The sequence below is a fragment of the Cricetulus griseus genome, chromosome 7 (genome assembly GCF_003668045.3).
Source record: "Cricetulus griseus strain 17A/GY chromosome 7, alternate assembly CriGri-PICRH-1.0, whole genome shotgun sequence".
Classification (NCBI taxonomy): domain Eukaryota; kingdom Metazoa; phylum Chordata; class Mammalia; order Rodentia; family Cricetidae; genus Cricetulus; species Cricetulus griseus.
The window spans coordinates 13952978-13969434 of record NC_048600.1 but is presented as its reverse complement, the minus strand read 5'-3'; the positions used below and the strand labels follow the sequence as shown (position 1 = coordinate 13969434).

General features: G+C 51.6%; 1 protein-coding gene across 1 annotated transcript in view; it reads right to left on the bottom strand.

Moving 5' to 3' along the window:
- Positions 1-16457, bottom strand: part of Otof (otoferlin) — a 72220-nt gene that overhangs the window by 12582 nt on the left and 43181 nt on the right. Inside the window, exons 10-29 of the mRNA XM_035447627.1 lie at positions 15484-15546; positions 15036-15120; positions 10650-10809; positions 9534-9720; positions 9199-9385; positions 7093-7316; positions 6560-6668; positions 5526-5706; positions 5314-5434; positions 4785-4885; positions 4590-4680; positions 4352-4468; positions 3922-4074; positions 3438-3627; positions 3205-3329; positions 2719-2853; positions 2105-2266; positions 1815-1934; positions 648-809; positions 375-537 (exon numbers count right to left, since the gene is read on the bottom strand). Coding sequence (XP_035303518.1) covers positions 375-537; positions 648-809; positions 1815-1934; positions 2105-2266; positions 2719-2853; positions 3205-3329; positions 3438-3627; positions 3922-4074; positions 4352-4468; positions 4590-4680; positions 4785-4885; positions 5314-5434; positions 5526-5706; positions 6560-6668; positions 7093-7316; positions 9199-9385; positions 9534-9720; positions 10650-10809; positions 15036-15120; positions 15484-15546 — 2836 coding nt within the window. The remainder of the gene's footprint in view (positions 1-374; positions 538-647; positions 810-1814; positions 1935-2104; positions 2267-2718; positions 2854-3204; positions 3330-3437; positions 3628-3921; positions 4075-4351; positions 4469-4589; positions 4681-4784; positions 4886-5313; positions 5435-5525; positions 5707-6559; positions 6669-7092; positions 7317-9198; positions 9386-9533; positions 9721-10649; positions 10810-15035; positions 15121-15483; positions 15547-16457) is intronic.

Genomic DNA, 16457 nt, shown 5'->3' with positions numbered 1-16457 from the left:
AAGAACAAGATGAGCACGAGGAAAGAAAGTGATCTAGAGAGAAGGGTGGATCACTGTGCATCCAGACAGCAGAACTGAGGTGAGACCTGGAGGCTATGCCCGGGAGAGGGCCCGGGTCTCCTCCATCACCTGGTAGAAGAGTTCATCTGCACTCAGCCTTTTTGAGGGCCTGTCCAGTATTGGCTGTGGGCCTCAGAGTGAAGGGCAGCCCTGTGCAGCCTTCTCTGGCCCCAAGGATGTTCATCGCTCCCCACCCCCACTACACTGCCATGCTGCCCCATAGAGATGCCACGGAGGAAACCCTGTTGGATGCTTGAACTGCACTGTGAGACGGGGCCCTTCTAGAGCCAAGCCTGGGGTTTAGGTGGCCATACCTGTGGTGTTCCAGTTGGGGGCTGTGCGGTCTGGGGGTCGGTAGATGAAGCGTCGCAGTGAGCTGACAGCATGGGAGCCCACCAGGGTGTATCGACCAAAGGCCCGGCAGTCCACAACTCGGATGTTCAAGGGTGGGTGCAGTAACTCATTCTCTGGGAGGTCCTGAGAGACGGTGGTAATGTGTTACAGCCTATGCCTCAGAGCTCAGAGAAAGGGGCAGAGGAGGCTGGTCATCCCTAGCCCTGCCCTGCTCTGCCAGCTCCTTTACTCACCACTTCAAACCATTTGACTAGGGTGTTGAAATTGGGGTTCTTCTTATAATTGTGGATCAGGGATGATTGTACCCCCTTCCCCGCACACTCGATGTCCACCCGTGGTCGGTCCACCTGGGCCAGGTTCACCCTCTTCAAGTCCCTCAGGCCCCAGAACAGCACCTGGGAGCAGGGGGAGGGTGGCTTTGTGAAGGGAGCCAGTGGTGTCTGGGAAGGGTCACCTGAGGAATCAGTAACAGGGTGGGAGGTGAGGAGAAGCTAGATTGCCATGGGCAGGGACAGTGCCAGGAGGCTGCATGTGGTGCATATCCTCAGAGGACTTGGGTAGGGTCTCTGGGGTAAGGGTCACCGTGGAAGGCAGAGGGCTGAAAATGGCTCTGGGCACAGTGGTGTGACTCAGGACAGGCTCTAGCCTGGGCTGAGGGCCTGTGTCCGTGCTGCTGGTCCCAGAAAGTGATCTTGGGCAAGTCTCTTCCACTCTTGGGCCCTTGCTGTCCTTTTCTGAAACTGAGAAGTGTGGCTAGGGGACTAGGAATTTGATGGCTCGTGTAGAATGTGCACTCAAGATGCTTCATGGAGCAAAAGCCTCAAGGTGACGGGCAAAGGTCACAGGCAGAGCAAGAAGGTACACCAACCTCTGTTGTGGAAATTACTTTAACTGGGCAAAGATGTGTTATGTTTGTTTATGCTGCAGAGTATTACTTTAACTGTGTGAAGGTGTCTTACTTTGTTTGTGTGGCATTTGTTTAAGGATGTAAAGATGTGTTACATGTGTTTCACCTTGCCTGCCTGATTGATCTAATAAAAAGCTGAACGGCCAATAGCTAGACAGGAGAGGGATAGGCGGGGCTGGTGGGCGGACAGAATAAATAGGAGGAGCAGTCTGGGCTTGAGAAGAAGAAGATGGAAGAGGGAGAAGGAGAGAGACACACCCAGGGCCACAAGTCAGGCAGTCACCAGCCAGACAGGAGAAGCCATGAAAGTAAGATATACAGAAGGAAAGAAATGTAAAAAGCTCTGAGACAAAAGGTAGATAAAGAGAAACAGATTAAGTTAAAAGAGCTAGCCAGAAACAAGCCTAAGCTAGGCCAAGCATTCAAAACTAGTAAGTCTCTGTGTCATGATTTGGGAGCTGGTTGGTGGCCTAAAAGAAAGTCTTGTACACACCTCTACTCGATACTTGCTGAGCACTGGCCGGATTCCCACTGGCACAGGCATGATGGGTCCTCTGTCCATGTCCACTGGGCCATTGATGGGTGGCAGGTCAGCCTTCCCTGATGGTCCAATCTGAAGAATGAACTCATAAGTCATAGTGGCAGGTCCAAGGAGAGGGGCCCTTTTCCCAGTGAGTTGGTGTCATGAGATCAGAAGGGACAGGCAAGCCAGAGAGCCCAATGGCCAGGAGCTCTTACTCCCAGTCCTGGCTTTCAAGCCCTGCCCCCTTGTCTGCCACCTACCTGCAGTAGCTCGAAGGCAGCCAGTAGGTCTCCGGCAGTGGCATTGCCACGGTAGATCTGGTAGTACTCAAGCTGGGGCGGGAAGCGAGGCGGGCAGTACGCCTCATCTGCCATCTTCACCAGGGGCTTGGCAAAGGTCCGGCCCATGAAGTCAGCTTTGCCCTAACACAACAAAACTCTAGAGCTTCCTTGGGCACCCCAGCAGTTGAGCTGGCTTGTAGGCAGAGTTAGCTCCTCTTGGAAGGGGTATTATCCTGGCCTTTCCTCCCCACCCCAGAACCTCCATGGAAAGCAGCAAGGTTGCTGCAGACTGTGAACAATAAGGTAGGGGGCAGAGCCCTGGAGTGGGTGTGGAGCTGTGACAACAGGGCTTCCTGCTACATCTCTGGAAGACATTGGCCTCAGTGTGTGTATCTAGGAGGTGGGAAGCACTGTGGTTGGCTCCTAATCCCTGAAAGGCTTGTGGTACTGGAAGAGGACTAGGTTGTGGGTGGGCAGGAGGCTTGGTCACTAGCCCTGCTTCCTAATATGGAGCATCAGTTGCAGGGGGAGGGTGGGGAATCTGTAAGGGCAGGGTCTGCTAATGGTCACTGGTGCCAGTGCCCCACCCTTACCATGGTGTCCTGGTCATAGATTTCAATGACAATGATGGGGGGATCGTCTCGTAATTCATGGGCTTCACCATACAGCTCCAGGTTGTCAAATACCAGCATTTGGTCCCAGGTGGGACACAGTGTCTCATTCAGAACCTGTGTCATGGAGTTGAGGGATGGAGGACAAGTGGCAGACACCATTCCTAGTCCCAGGCTGCAGGGAACCCTGCAAGCAGGGGTGTTTGATTGCCCTACTTTCCCAGAAATCTGAGTCAGGGCTCCTATGAAGTCTGTTTCCAGTGCCCTACCAAAGTCTTCTTGCTTTGTGGGTATAGCCCTAGTCTAAGTTGGTGGCTTTTACCAGCCTAGTCAGTTACCTGAAGGGCTTCACTCTGAGGATCTGGGAACTAGCAGGCCAGTTGTACTGCCTCCTAGTGCTCCCAAAGCCAAAGCCCCTCCCCCTAGAGCTTCCTCTCCTCCAGAGCCCCCTCCCCCTCAGGTCCTTACCTCTGTGCACTGGCTCTGGTTGATGAAGAAGACACGGGCGAAGGGATCAGAGAGCCCGCTGCTGTCAGCAGCAAAGAGGCTTCGGGCCTGATACATGTGGGCTCGGAGCTGGAAGGCTTGCTTCTCTGTGGGGAAGAGTGAGTTGAGCTATGCCATATGGCCCCCATGGCCCTCTGGGGTGGGGGGTACGAGCTGGGAGAGCAGGCCACCCAGGATGCCGAGTCCTCACTCACTTGTGTAGACCAGGCTGATGGGCGGAAAGGAGTGCAGACCTAGGCCCTGGGCCGCCTTGACCTCCTCAAAGCCGCAGGGCAGGCCAGACAGGAAGTCCTTTCGCTGCTTACTGAGGCCCAGCCACAGGTAGAGCTCCAGCTTGGCCTGGACTGTCCAGCCTGCCGAGCCGAAGCCTCTCTTCCCTGGCAGCTAGGAACAGGTTCAGGGTCACCAAGAGCCTGACAACTTCCAGAGCCCACAGAGGTAAGGGAGGCGCCTGGGGTGGTGTTGGAGCCTTAGGTAGAGTTGTGCCTACCCCTTCACTGTACAGATTCAACGGTGCTCGACTAAGAGGGATGGGCAGATGGGGCCAGGAGGGCTCCAGACCTCTGAACACCTGCTAGTTAAGGGTCCTACCCCCTTCCCTGAGGCTTGCCAGAGTCAGTGGAGGCTCTACAAGAACGCACCTCACCACCACCCCCAAGCCCCATGCCCCTGCAGCACCTTGAGGAAGAGGGTCTTGACTTTGGCGCAGTCCTTGCCCAGTTCCTCCTCCACAATGGAGAAAAGAAGGTCTTTGGAGGGCACCCGGGCATAGGCGACACGCTTGTTGTTGCTCATCATCCAAATGAACACATCTGGAATGCTGTGCTGGGGCTGCAGTGGAGGCCGAGGGCACAAGCGGGGGAGGAGGGAACGACAGCTTCAGTATAAAGGGACCCTGAGCTTGATGCACCACACTCCTTGGAGCTGGGCCTGGCTGAGGGGGGAAGCTGGGGGCTTGGAAGGGAAAGACCCTCATTCTTGGGTCTTTTTCTCCCACCAAACTTGCCCAATCTTGTCTATAGTGGCTATCGGAGCAATAGAATCCACCCAGGGACAGACTTTCTGGCCAGCCCCTTTCTATGCTGTCCCTACCTTCTAGGCCACCCACCTCATCTGCCAGGAAGCGTAGCTTCTGTAGGAAGTTCTGGCATAGCCTCAGCTTGTCCCGTACAGTGTGTCGCTTCACCTGAGCCCTCAGGCTCTTGGCCTGTTGTCCCATGCTTTCCTGTTGGGAAGAGTGTAGGAGGAACATTCAGCTTTCGATGACAGCTTGAGCCATGACATTAAGAGCAGATGGCCCCTACTCATTGGCTTCCTTGATCCCGGGGGTCCAGCTGTAGCCTCACCAGCTCCCTCATACAGGACTTGAGGCGCTCCCGATCCAGCCTGGTGCGGGACGAGTGGCCCTGGTCCTTGTCCGAGAGGGAGAGGAAGCGGCTGCAGAGGGACAGGGGCAGGAAGAGCCAAGGCTTAGCCTGCTTTGCCTTGACCTGGCTATAGTGTCCCCTGTCCCACCCTGTCCTCCCTATCCATCCTCTCACTGGCAGCCACAGCTCAGTTCCTCTAGCACACCCCGCAGGCGGCGCTCCGGGTAGGACTTCTCTGTTTTGATCATCTCCTGCACGTCATTCAGACCTTCCTCCTGTGAACGGGGGTTTTAGATACACTCTGGGCCTCAGCCCGCCTCCCTAATGTCCTGCTTGTTCACCCCAGGAAAGGGTAACCTAGTAACATGGGCTAGCCTATATATATTATGAAGGAGCCATCAATTCCCCATTGTAGACAATGAGGACTCTTGGTTATTCTTGGGTCTTCAGCTCCTTCAGGAAGAAGCACACAGGACCCAGGGCTGGGTAGAGGCCTTGTGAAGAGCTGAAGCCTCCCCAGCTGCCTCAGAGAGACCAGACCCAGAGGGGGCAGACCCTTAGACTCTACTCCAGGGCTCTGGGACCCTGTTGGGGTCCCCTGTCTATTTCAAGACAGCCTCTGGATAAACAGCCTGTGTTTTACAGGTGAGGCCCTCACACATGCCCATAATTCCAGATCCCACCACCCCTGCCTGGCTCTGACCAGCTTATCAGCTATGTGGTCCATGATGTTTGCATTGTAGAGACGTCGTCGCTGGTCAGGCCACCAGCTCTTGATGTAGATGCAGGGCTTGCGCTCCAGGTAGGGCAGGTGAAAGTAGTTTCTGGGGTGGGAGACAGAGGGAGGTTGAAGTCTAGGGCCCTGGGAGGCGAGGGCCAACGCCACTGGAGGCTGGGGCGAGTGGCAGGGCCCACCTGTCTGTGATCTGGGGCCGCATAGGTGGGGTGGAAGACACCGAGGCCAGGTCCCCCCCTTCATCACCCTCATCATCACTGGAGTTCTGAATCAGGTCTACTTCTTCTTCATCCCCAGGCTCCTTCCGGGGCCGAGGCCGCTGGGGTCGTGACATGCCATCAACTTCGTTGCCGTAGTTTCCTGGACAAAGAGTGGCACGTAAGAGGTCTACAGTCCTTTCCATCACTCACCCCACCCCCTTAGTCCAGTCCATGCATTTCTCTTGGAGAGAGAAAGAACTCAGACAACACCATCCAGGGAAAGGTCCCATGTCACCCATAAGGTCTGATGATGGCTGTGCCCAACTCAGAACGTAGTCTAGATTTCTCCTCTGTCTCCTCCACTGCTGAGGGTGGGGCTCCTTCTCCTCTTTCCTAATGTTCTAGTCCCAGTCTGGCCCTTTGGAGTGATGGTTGACCTCTCTTACAGTCAAGTACACTTTCAAGAATGTTTTTCAATTTCAAAATGCTTTGAGGGCATTTGAGGTCACTCAGCAAAACATATCAGTGTTGCTCACTGTACTGTCTGGTTGTGTGTGTCAACTTGACACAAGTTAGAGCCATCAGAGAGGAAGGAGCCTCAGTTGAAGAAATGCCTCCATGAGATCCAGCTGTAAGGCATTTTCTCAGTTAGTGATAAACAGGAGAGGGCCCAGCCCATTGTAGGTGGTGCCATCCCTGGGCTGGTGGGCCTGGGTTCTATAAGAAAGCAGCTGAACGAGACAGTAAACAGCACCCCTCCATGGCCTCTGCATCAGCTCCTGTCTCTAGGATCCTTCCCTGTTTGAGTTCCTGTCCTGATTTCCAATATGAACAGCAATGCTGAAGTATAAGCCAAGTTAACCCTTTCCTCCCCAGCTTGCTTTATGGTCACGACATTTTGTCACAGCAACAGAAACCCTAAGTAAGACCCCACTCTTTGTAGCCTAGAGCACAGGGCCAACAGTGACAACCCAGAAGCCTGACACCCGCCCTATGATCCCAGCAGCACTCACCTATGGTCACTTCAAAGGTAATTGGTTTGTCCCCATTTTTCCGGTCAATCATCGAGGCTTCCAGGAAGGCTCCAAATAGAAAAAATTCTTCCATTCTTCCCGTGCAGCTCTGTGGGGAGGCAGTTAAAACCTACACTGAGCTTTAGTGGGACAACAGGTCTGAGTCAGGTTCCTGACATCACAGGTCGCCTCTGGCTGACAGTTGGGGTGTGTCCTATTCAGCTTTGGGGCTAAGAAGTCTGGACTCCAGTCCCCAGCCTAGCTGTCCTTGAGACAATGGCTAGTTCTGTAGACACAAGGGTAGCCAAGGCTGAGAAAAGAAGCAGAGGTGGGTCGCCATCTTGGTTGCTGGTGGCTACAATGGGATCTCTGTGCAGAGCATAGGTCAACAGAAGATGAGGGCTGAGGCTGTGTAATACGGCCAGGTGAGGGCCTCTGAGCAGACAGGGCAACAATAAGGAAAAAGCAGAACCCAGCTGGCCTGTTGAGGAGATCCAGTGAGGAATCCCTACACAGCACAGCCTTGCCCTCACCTCTGAGACGGGTGTGGCCTGTTCCACCTGTACTTCTGTGGAGCTGGTGAGCTCTGGGTTGGAGGTGTCCAAGATCTCCACAGCCAGTCCCAGCATGAGGCGGGCACGGAAGGACACACCCTCCCCCAGGCCCTCATTCAGGTCCTGGTGTTCGTCCAGCAGTGTGTAGTTTCGTGTGGAGCCGTACATGTTCACCCAGGCTGGGCCGAGCGTGGGCAGGAAGCCTGCAGTAGTGAGGGGAGAGGTAGAAAGACTGTGTCATATCCAGGGCTCACCCAGGGTGCAGGTATCTTTTCGGACTTCTGGGTGCTGAGCTAAATGGTACTGGGTGCCAGGCGTGTATGGGGCAGCTTTCTCACTTGTGCCTATATAGCTTGCCTTCCTGGTATCTTATTCTCTGCAGGGGCCTTGGTGAGGTGTGTGGGAGAGAAAGCCAGACTCCCGTTTCCCACTTCTGTAGGCACCACCTTTGAACTTTGCCGCACCCACAGCATGGTTCCTCCATTTTGTTTCTGGATGTAGGATGTACATCTGTCCTGCCTCTCCTGCTTAGGGGACCTTCCCTCCTCTCTATGTTCTCTTGGTTATTCTTGGGTCCTCAGCTCCTTCAGGAAGCGGCAGCCTGGACTTGTGACCATGGTGGGTTGAGCAGGAGCTGGGGCTGGAGAACAGCCTCGTTCTCCATCTCTGTCACCGGTCACTTCTCTTGTGCTTAAGATTTGTTGGGGGTAATTCTTGCCTTATGTGAGTCTAATTATTCTTTTATATATTTTCTTTCTTCTTCCTTCCTTCTTTCTTTCCTTCCTTCCTTTCTTCTTTCCTTCCCCCAATCTCTCTCTCTCTCTCTCTCTCTCTCTCTCTCTCTCTCTCTTCTCTCTCTCTCTCTCTTTGCCAGAATCTGAATGTGGGCACATTCCTTTAATACTAGTAGGCAGATTTTTGTAAGTTCAAGGCCAGCCTAGTCTACATGGTAAGACAAATGAACCAACAAACAAAACAAAACGTGTGTGTGTGTGTGTGTGTGTGTGTGTGTGTCTGTGCACAAGTGCACACACGCACACATCTATGATGTATGTGTATGGGTGTACTACATGTACTTGGAGGCTAGTCTCTGATGTCATTCCTCAAGTACTGTTCTTGTTCTTTTTCAATTTTTTTTTGTTTTGTTTTTTGAGACAGGGTTTCTCAATAACTTGGAACTCGGCAAGTTGGCTAGGCTGGCTGGGATTTAGGGAGCTCTCCAGAGATCCATCATTTCTGCATCCTTGGTGCTGTGATTACAAGCAAATGCTATCACATCCTGCCTTTTTTTTTTTAACAATAGGTTTTAGGGATTGAGCTCAGAGCCTCATGAACCATTTTTGTTTGTTTTGTAAACACAGCATTAAAATTGAGATTATAATTCACTTATAAGATTTGGCATTTAAAATGTATGTTTGGGTGGCTAGAGTATGTTCAGTAGGCTGTGCACCCATTGTCATGTCATATTCCTACCCACCCTGAAGAAGCCCCACACCTCTGAACAGGTGCTCTTGACCACCCTCTCTTTGTTCCTGAAGCAGAGGTCTACTATTGGTGTCTGGATTCACTTCCTGGATGCAGAGCTGCACTGTGGGCTTTTTTGTTGTTGTTTTGTTTTTGCCTGCTATTCTGATCATTTGCTATCATATTTGTCTCTCTAATTTCCCTGGGAGCATGAGGAGGGTTAGGAGTGGCATCTTGTATTACTGTATCCTTGTTCCTGGGTTCTGGGATACAGTCAGTCCCCACAGGCCCATAGATGGGTGTTATTGCTCTCACCAGTTAGTAATGAAAACTTGGAGATTACATGTATGGAGCTTGTGCACTGTAACATATGACAGTTCTTATTTTCATTTGGCCAATGGCAAAAGGGGTGTAAAGGCAATACAACTAATTGCTAGACCCAGCCAGGTCCAAGCAGTCTTGAGTGTTATTACCTTCTCCCTTTCCTTGAGGCAGGGGCTACATGTAGACCCTTAAAAGCCCTAGCTGGCTGAGGTCTGAGGTGGAGTAAGGGAAAGGGCCTCATTCACTCTTCCCTTCATGCCCCCCTCTTACCCGACACATGCACGCTATGCAACTGACCTTTGTCTCCATCATTGGAAATCTTGCGCAGGTCAATAAAGTGGGTGCCAATGGCCACGTCGTTGACCTTGTCGGAGTCTCGGATTTGCACCTTCATGCGTTTGCAGAGTGGGGGGAACAGGTCTGTAAAGACGACCTGCTCGTTCCACAGCGGCTCATAACTGCTCTTCTGCACCGACGTTTTGCCCTGGTGGGATGAAGTCGCTGTGTGTGTATGTGTATGTATGTGTTCCCAGCTTGAGGTTCCAGATTTCTCCTGGTTTGCTCCTTCCTCCCATCCACCACCTGTACTCTAAGCCCATCATCCCATCCTTCAGCATTTCTATCTTCAGTACCTTCTGGCCGGCAAAGAAGACTTGCACGTAGGGGTCTACGAGGTCCTTGTTCTCACCAATGAAAGCCTTCTTCACGTTGGCCATGAGGCTTGTGTTCATCCGGGGCAGTCCTTCTGCTCGGTAAATTTTCACGTAGAACCGGGCCCACTGACGTTCTGGGGGCACGCCTTCGGGGAGCAGCAAGTTCCTGTGAGCACAGGCAGCAAGTCACATCCACCATGGACCAGGCTTAGAGAATCCTCTTTGCATCACAGGTCCTTAGACCGAGAGCCATGCAAGGAGTATGATGGGAGGAGAGGTGGAGAGGATGAGGTCAGGGAGGAGATGAGACAAAGCAAGTGCATGCTTGTACCTGTGTGTGTCACACACACACACACACACACACACACACACACACACACACACACACACCATTTAGCAGCAGTATTCCCCTTGGGGTCTGGCATAATCTGTGAAGGATAGCTTAGAGGACCCAGACTCGGATTATCCACATTTAGGATTCTGGGAAAGGCCTCCCATCTCATCAAGATTTAGTTTCTTCCGCATTAAGATGGCAATAATATTAATAGTAGCCACTTCTCAGAACAGCAGCACATAGGCTATACTATGTGAGTGCTTTACGAATGGTAAGGAGGATGCTAATCATGGCATCAACTTTAAAATCTGTGTGCCTCCTTTCTTCCCACTCCCAGGAGCCGGTATCCTCCCCAAGCCCATGGGAGACCAGGCTCTCTGGACCCCAGCACATTTTGAGAGTCCAGACAATGTCCCAGAGTGTTTCTTAGCAGCCAGCATCTGCTGTCTGCAGTTGGCACACTCAATGTCTGCTGTCCTGAGTACAGGCCCCTGGAACCTCTGGGCTCTTGCAGTGGTGGGACTCTAGCTACCAGCATCTCTTCTTTCCACCAGCTGTCTCAGTTGGAAGTCTGGGTGTCAATGCACTGCCCTCTATTAACCCCAGTGGCCACACTGTCCCAGGCCCTGAGGAAGACTGGCAGGATGGAGCATGGAAGTAAGGGGATGGTGGCAAGAATTCTGGGTTCAGGCCACTTCAGGAGCTTCCTTTTGGGGGAAGGAAGGAAGTTGTATGCAGGTCTTGGGGAGATGGGGCCTCACCCCTCAATGTCATCCTCGTCAGTCTCGTTGGCCTTGTGGGGTGTCTTGATGTTGTCTCCCTTTCCCACCACAGCAACATCACACTTCACATAGCCCTTCAGCCCGGCAGAGATGTCATCGGGGTCGGACAGGATGGCCCACTTGTGATGGAACTGGTGTTCTGCAGTGGCAAGGAGGAGCATTGCACCTGCCATCCCTATCCAAGACCTGATCGTGGGACATCTAAGCTGAGTGCCTGTTAGGCCTTGCAACATCAAGGCTACTGGCCCAGGATACTTGGGGCCATAGCTCTACTTGCACCCACCCAGTGAAGATAGAGGGCCGCCGCAGCCAGAGGGCTGGGCAAGGCCCCACCTAGGAGCATATTTTCAGGACTTCAAATTGCTTCCAAGTCCGTTTCTCAGCCTGCAGTCTCTCCTCGGGTCCCTGCCACAGTTGGTCCCACATAGCTGCCAGATAGGTTTTACTAAAACAGAGGCTCCCACATCATGTCCCCCCCCCCCCGCCCCTGTTTCAGTCCCTCTGAGTTTTCCTGTGTCTTGAGGTGAAGCCCAAAGGTTTGGCAAGGAAGTCCGGCTACTGCTTCCCTGCTTGGTTCCCACCACCCCAGGGATGTCCAGGAAAAGTGCTCACTGCTTCTTGAGCTTGCACCAAGTCAGACTCTAGGCCACTGTGTCTGTTCCAAATGTCCTCATCTTCTCACTTATCCTTGGTTAGATGGAAAACTACTCATTTCGTCCAAAGGTCTCCTCTTCCATGCAGCCTCCTCTGACCTCTTGGAGCCCTTAGGGACCCATGTACATGCCTCCTACCTCACTGTACATCTAAAAACTGTCTGTTCCCATGTTTAGACTGGAACAGATTAGCAGTGTGCCTCCCCAGTGTGCCCCTAGGGCACAGGGCAGTGTGAAGAAAAGTATCAATGAAGGAAGCATTTTAGGAAGATCTGCCCCACAGGGTTGACTTTAAAGTGGGTGGGGGGTACCTTCTTAGTAGTTTCCTGCAGGTATCGAAACCTCCAGGCTCTCAGAACGTCCCTCCTTTTTTCACTTGTGTCCTCCAAGGTTCTGACCCTGGTGGGGACCTCGAGGTGTGAGGTTGGGGCAAGCAGCAGGATCCAGCCTGAGTGTGTGGGTCAGCTGGTCCAGCTGTCCAGAGCTAAGGCCCTGAGTGTCAAGTGAGGTTCAGGTGCGATGGGAGGCCAGGAAGCCTTAGTTTTTGGAGCCACTGGAGTCCTTCTGCTGAGCTTGTGGTCTTAGAAATAGGGTGCCATATATCCCCAGAACCTCATGGTTCTGAGCAGATACAGGTAGGAAGGGTAACCAGATGGCTGGTGAGATGGGCAGGGCTGAGTAGGTGGCTGCCTGTTGGCCTTGGGGGTGTCTGGGAAGATGGTCTATGGATAAATGGATAGCAGCATCTGTTATGCTGTGGACAAAGGAGTGGATATTTGTATAGATGGGTAAATTGTTAGGCATGTACGTGGTTGGATGAAATGGGAGTGGGGGTGGGATTTAACAAGGAAAGAACAGGATTCAGCTAACACAAAATTTACCTTTAAACCTAAAAGCGATTGGAAGACAAACCTGAAACATGGGTGAAGATTATAAGTGACAAAAAATAAAGATGACAGATTTGGGTCTGACATACATGAAACAGTTGTCTAAAATACAGGTGGTTCCTACTTCTGGCTAGATGACCATCTGGGAGGGGCACCCCTGTGGGGTTCATACTGCATTTATGTCCTCTGAGCTTCTTCTAGACTGATGTTGCAATTGCCAGCTGGAGATGAAGGAAAAACAGGAAACTTAGCTAGCTCCAGGGCTTTGAGCTCTCGCCACCTGTGTGGCTGAGGAGGGCTGGCTATGAAAAGGACGGTCACTCTGGCCTCTGTGGCTACAACCTGTCTCCAGCAGAGGGCAGAAGTGAGCAATTTTCTGTACGTGAGGTCAAGTCAAACTTTAAAGGACAAGAGTGCCTCTGTGAGGCCACCAGGTTCACAGGCAGGCTCCCCAGGAACAAGAGTAAGTCTGGGAGTGGGTTACCCTGACAGAAAGACTGTGCTTAGGGCTCAGTTCTATCTGCCATTTACTCTTCCAGTAGTCTTGGACTAGCAGTTAAAGCTTGGAGAGTCTGTTTCCTTATTGTCAGATGGGAACAACGGTGTCTACATGGATTGAGAAGTTAGACCTGCAGGAATGTGTCTGACCCAGTGTCTGTATCTATCAACCTCTTCTGTAAGGGCATTTTCTCAATCAGAATGCAGTCACCAGTTTCCCACCTTCTCCTTTATCTTGGCTGAAGGCCTGCTGATGCTCAGCCTAGAGAGGAGGTCATCTCCAGAGATGCCAGAGGCTGCACTCAAATCTACAGACTATGACTGGATATGTTTCCTGGGACGCAACATAGCAGGAGTCCTGGAGGCCCCAAGCCTGTGTGGGGCAATGGAGAGGCCTGGGTACCAGGAGATCAAGCAATTCCTCTTACATAGGGTAAGTCCCCTCATCACTTTGGGTCTGTCAATCTTCCTTTTTTTGAATCCCAGTAAGAGAACTTGCTATATAGCTAAGGATGACCTTAGACTTCTGATTCTGCTGCCTTTACCTCCCAAGGGCTAGAACTATAGTTGTGTGCCATCACACCCGGGTTACACAGTGCTGAGGCTTTAACTCATCCCTTTCGGTATACCAGGCAAGTACTCCATTAGCTGACTAACACCCCCAGTCTACCTGTCTGTCTTAAGAGATAGCCGACTAGATGCTTAAAGGCCGCATATGTCTGGAATGTTTTGATCTCTGAGTTCATGTGAATAGTCTTAGACACTAGATTCACATTTCTGATGCAAGCCATGTTACAGGAGGTGCCAGCTGAGTGTTTTTAGGCCCCAAGAAAGTGCCGACTGTTTCACCTACTTGTTAGTGTCACCTTCAAGGTCTCTCCCCCATTGGCACCTCTGTAAAGTGGGAAGGGATGTTACTGTGTGTCTAACTACTTTGTGAGGGTTAAATATAACAATGTGGAATGAAACCGTATTGTCACCATCAAAAGGCCTAGTAGGGTGATTATTGACTTCAGGGACATGGATATCCCCAAACTGACCATGTAGTGACAAGCCTTCTAGACCATTACTTGAGGTGCCCTTGCCAACTCCATACAGGCCATTGGTACCTGATAGGGGATATCCCTCTCAATGCTGTGACTATAAGTTTCTCTTATTGGTTGATGAATAAAGCTGTTTCAGCCAATGGCTTAACAGAGTAAAGGCAGGTGGGAAAGCTGAACAGGGATAGAGAGAGGTAGTAGGCAGAGTCGAGGAGATGCCATGTAGCTGCCCGGGAGTCAAAATTCGAGGGCATCACCACCAGTAAGCCTAGGCCATGTGGTGATACACAGATTAATAGAAATGGGTTAATAATTAAGAGAAAGCTAGCCAATAAGAAGCCTAAGTCATTAGCTGAAACAGTTTTACTCATCAACCAATAAGAGAAACATATAGTCACAGCATATAGTCACATGCCTCATCAGGTACCTGTGGAATGATTAATCAGAAATAGCACCTCCCACCATGACTGTTCCTTAGGGGTCCTGGGTCCCTTGTGAAAAGAGCTCAGAGTCCCCCAGAATTGCTGTATTACACTTGCCCTCAATTGTCACATTTAGATTGGACAGTGTGACTTGATGGGTGCTCTGAAACATATGCCCTGGTATCCGCATAACTAGCTGATTGGCTGGGCCAAACCCTGGCACATCTGAGAGCCTCAGGCCTCTCTTTGTTTGTTTGTTTGTTTGTTTTAAATACAGGGTTTCTCTATGTAGCCTTGGCTATCCTGTAACTTGCTCTGTAGACCAGGCTGGCCTCGACCTCACAGAGATCCCCCTGCCTCTGCCTCCGACTCCCGAGTGCTGGGATTGTGTGTGTCACCACTGCCCAGCAGGCTCACGTCTCTTAACTGCCAGAAGGGGTGACAGGGATTTTGTAAGGATGGCAGTTTTTTTTTTTTCTTTCTGCTCAGCAGGTGCCAGCCAGAGGCAGTGGGTGGGCATGGCCCCTCCCAGGCCTCTTATTGTCCTTGGTGTAACTGTTCTCAAATAACATAGAAGTGATGCTCTCATGTGCCACATATATTTAAACTGCCTTTCTGCACTACTATGCCCAGATCCCTTGCTCCCATAGTGACCAAACACCTATCAGACATAGTGCACGTGGCCTGTACATCTGTGTGTAGAGTGCACACCACTTCACTGTCATCCCCATGGCTGCATACAAATGTGTCTATGCCCCTTGATGGACGAGTTAGGAACCAATATAGCAGAAAGGACCTGCTATATTGGCATATGTTGCTTCTGGAAATGCATGCACCCATCCATTCTTATGGGGTTACTCACCAGGCTGGGAGTACACTGTCCCCACATCCATTTTGAAGGAGCCCACCAGGGTGCCGCTTCGAAGCAGGTTTTTAGAATGAATTACCTTTGGGACAAAACCACCAGCCCATCACACTGGGTGGGGAGAAGCTTGCAGGGGCAGGGGCCACTGATGATAGTGTTAACTCTTTCTCGGGGCCTACATTTCATAGTAAGGTATTTGGCAGGGGACAGGGCTGGTTTGCTGAAGGCCAGCAGCAGCCCCTCCCCGCTACATTGTGTTCCCCCTCCCCCTATTATGTATGGGTGAGTAGGTTTCACACTCTATAAAGGGAACCAGATGAAGGTGTAAGAGGGGGCCACTATCTGTGTGTCCAGGCACAGGACTGCTGTGCTATGAACAGCATGTGACAGGGCTGTGCGGAGATCCCAACATAGGTCCTGCTGGTGGCAGCTGCTCCCCACTCACCGAGATCTTGATGATCTTGTCAAACATGACGTCAGGAGAGACATGGAAGTCGAAGACAAAATACTGGAGGGGGGGAAGGACCCAGAGTGATGTCACTGTGGGTCCCTCCCTCCTGGCAGTTCCTGCCTGTATCCCACCATTTCCCGACGCTTCTCAAAGCTCACATGAGCAGTAGCGCTGACCCACTGGGTTCTGAGAGTCTGAGTGGGTGACAAGTAGGGTCCCATCTCCTAGGTTAGGTGCTCTACTACAAGGGGCTGGAACAGTCTACTTACTACCCATGTTCATGCTGCCTACCATTTTTGTAGATGACATCATGCTACAATGTCAAAAAGTTGAGCAGTCCTCGGTTATGTGCTGTGTGTGGAAGAGTCCTGACCAAGGGGCCAGGAAATCTGGGCTCTCAGCCCTTTTCTAGTTGTATAGACTTATGCACATGTTCTTTGGCATGTCCTCAGAGAAGGCAATATTACCAGGGGGCTTTGGATATAGCAAGTGTCCTGAGAGCAGGTATTTCTTGCTGTCATCAAAAGTCCTAGTCAATAGCCTGCTGACTCTGTGACATGGTAATTGATGTCCACACCCCTATTTTACAGCTAACACTTAATCACTGTGGGCAGAAATGCTGTCTATAAAGCCAGAGACATGCAGCTGTTATTGCTGGATCTGTCACTTCCTTTTCTGAGACTCGGTTTACCCTTGTGCTAGGGGGATAATGATATTAGGCCACCATGCTGTCCTACTGCACAGAAGCAGGGAGGTGTGGTTGTAAAGTCAAAAATGACAGAACTCGGTTGTGCACTTGGTAAGGGCACAATAAACGTTAACTGGTGTGCATGGCCGATAAGTCTCGGGGTGCTGGCTGGTGTAGGGTCTTCAGCTCTGGAGTCTCGATTTGGAATGAACCATCAGCATGAGGATGATGACAGAGCTGTGGGAATGGAGGGGACACCCGAGAGAAGTACAAGAGGAGA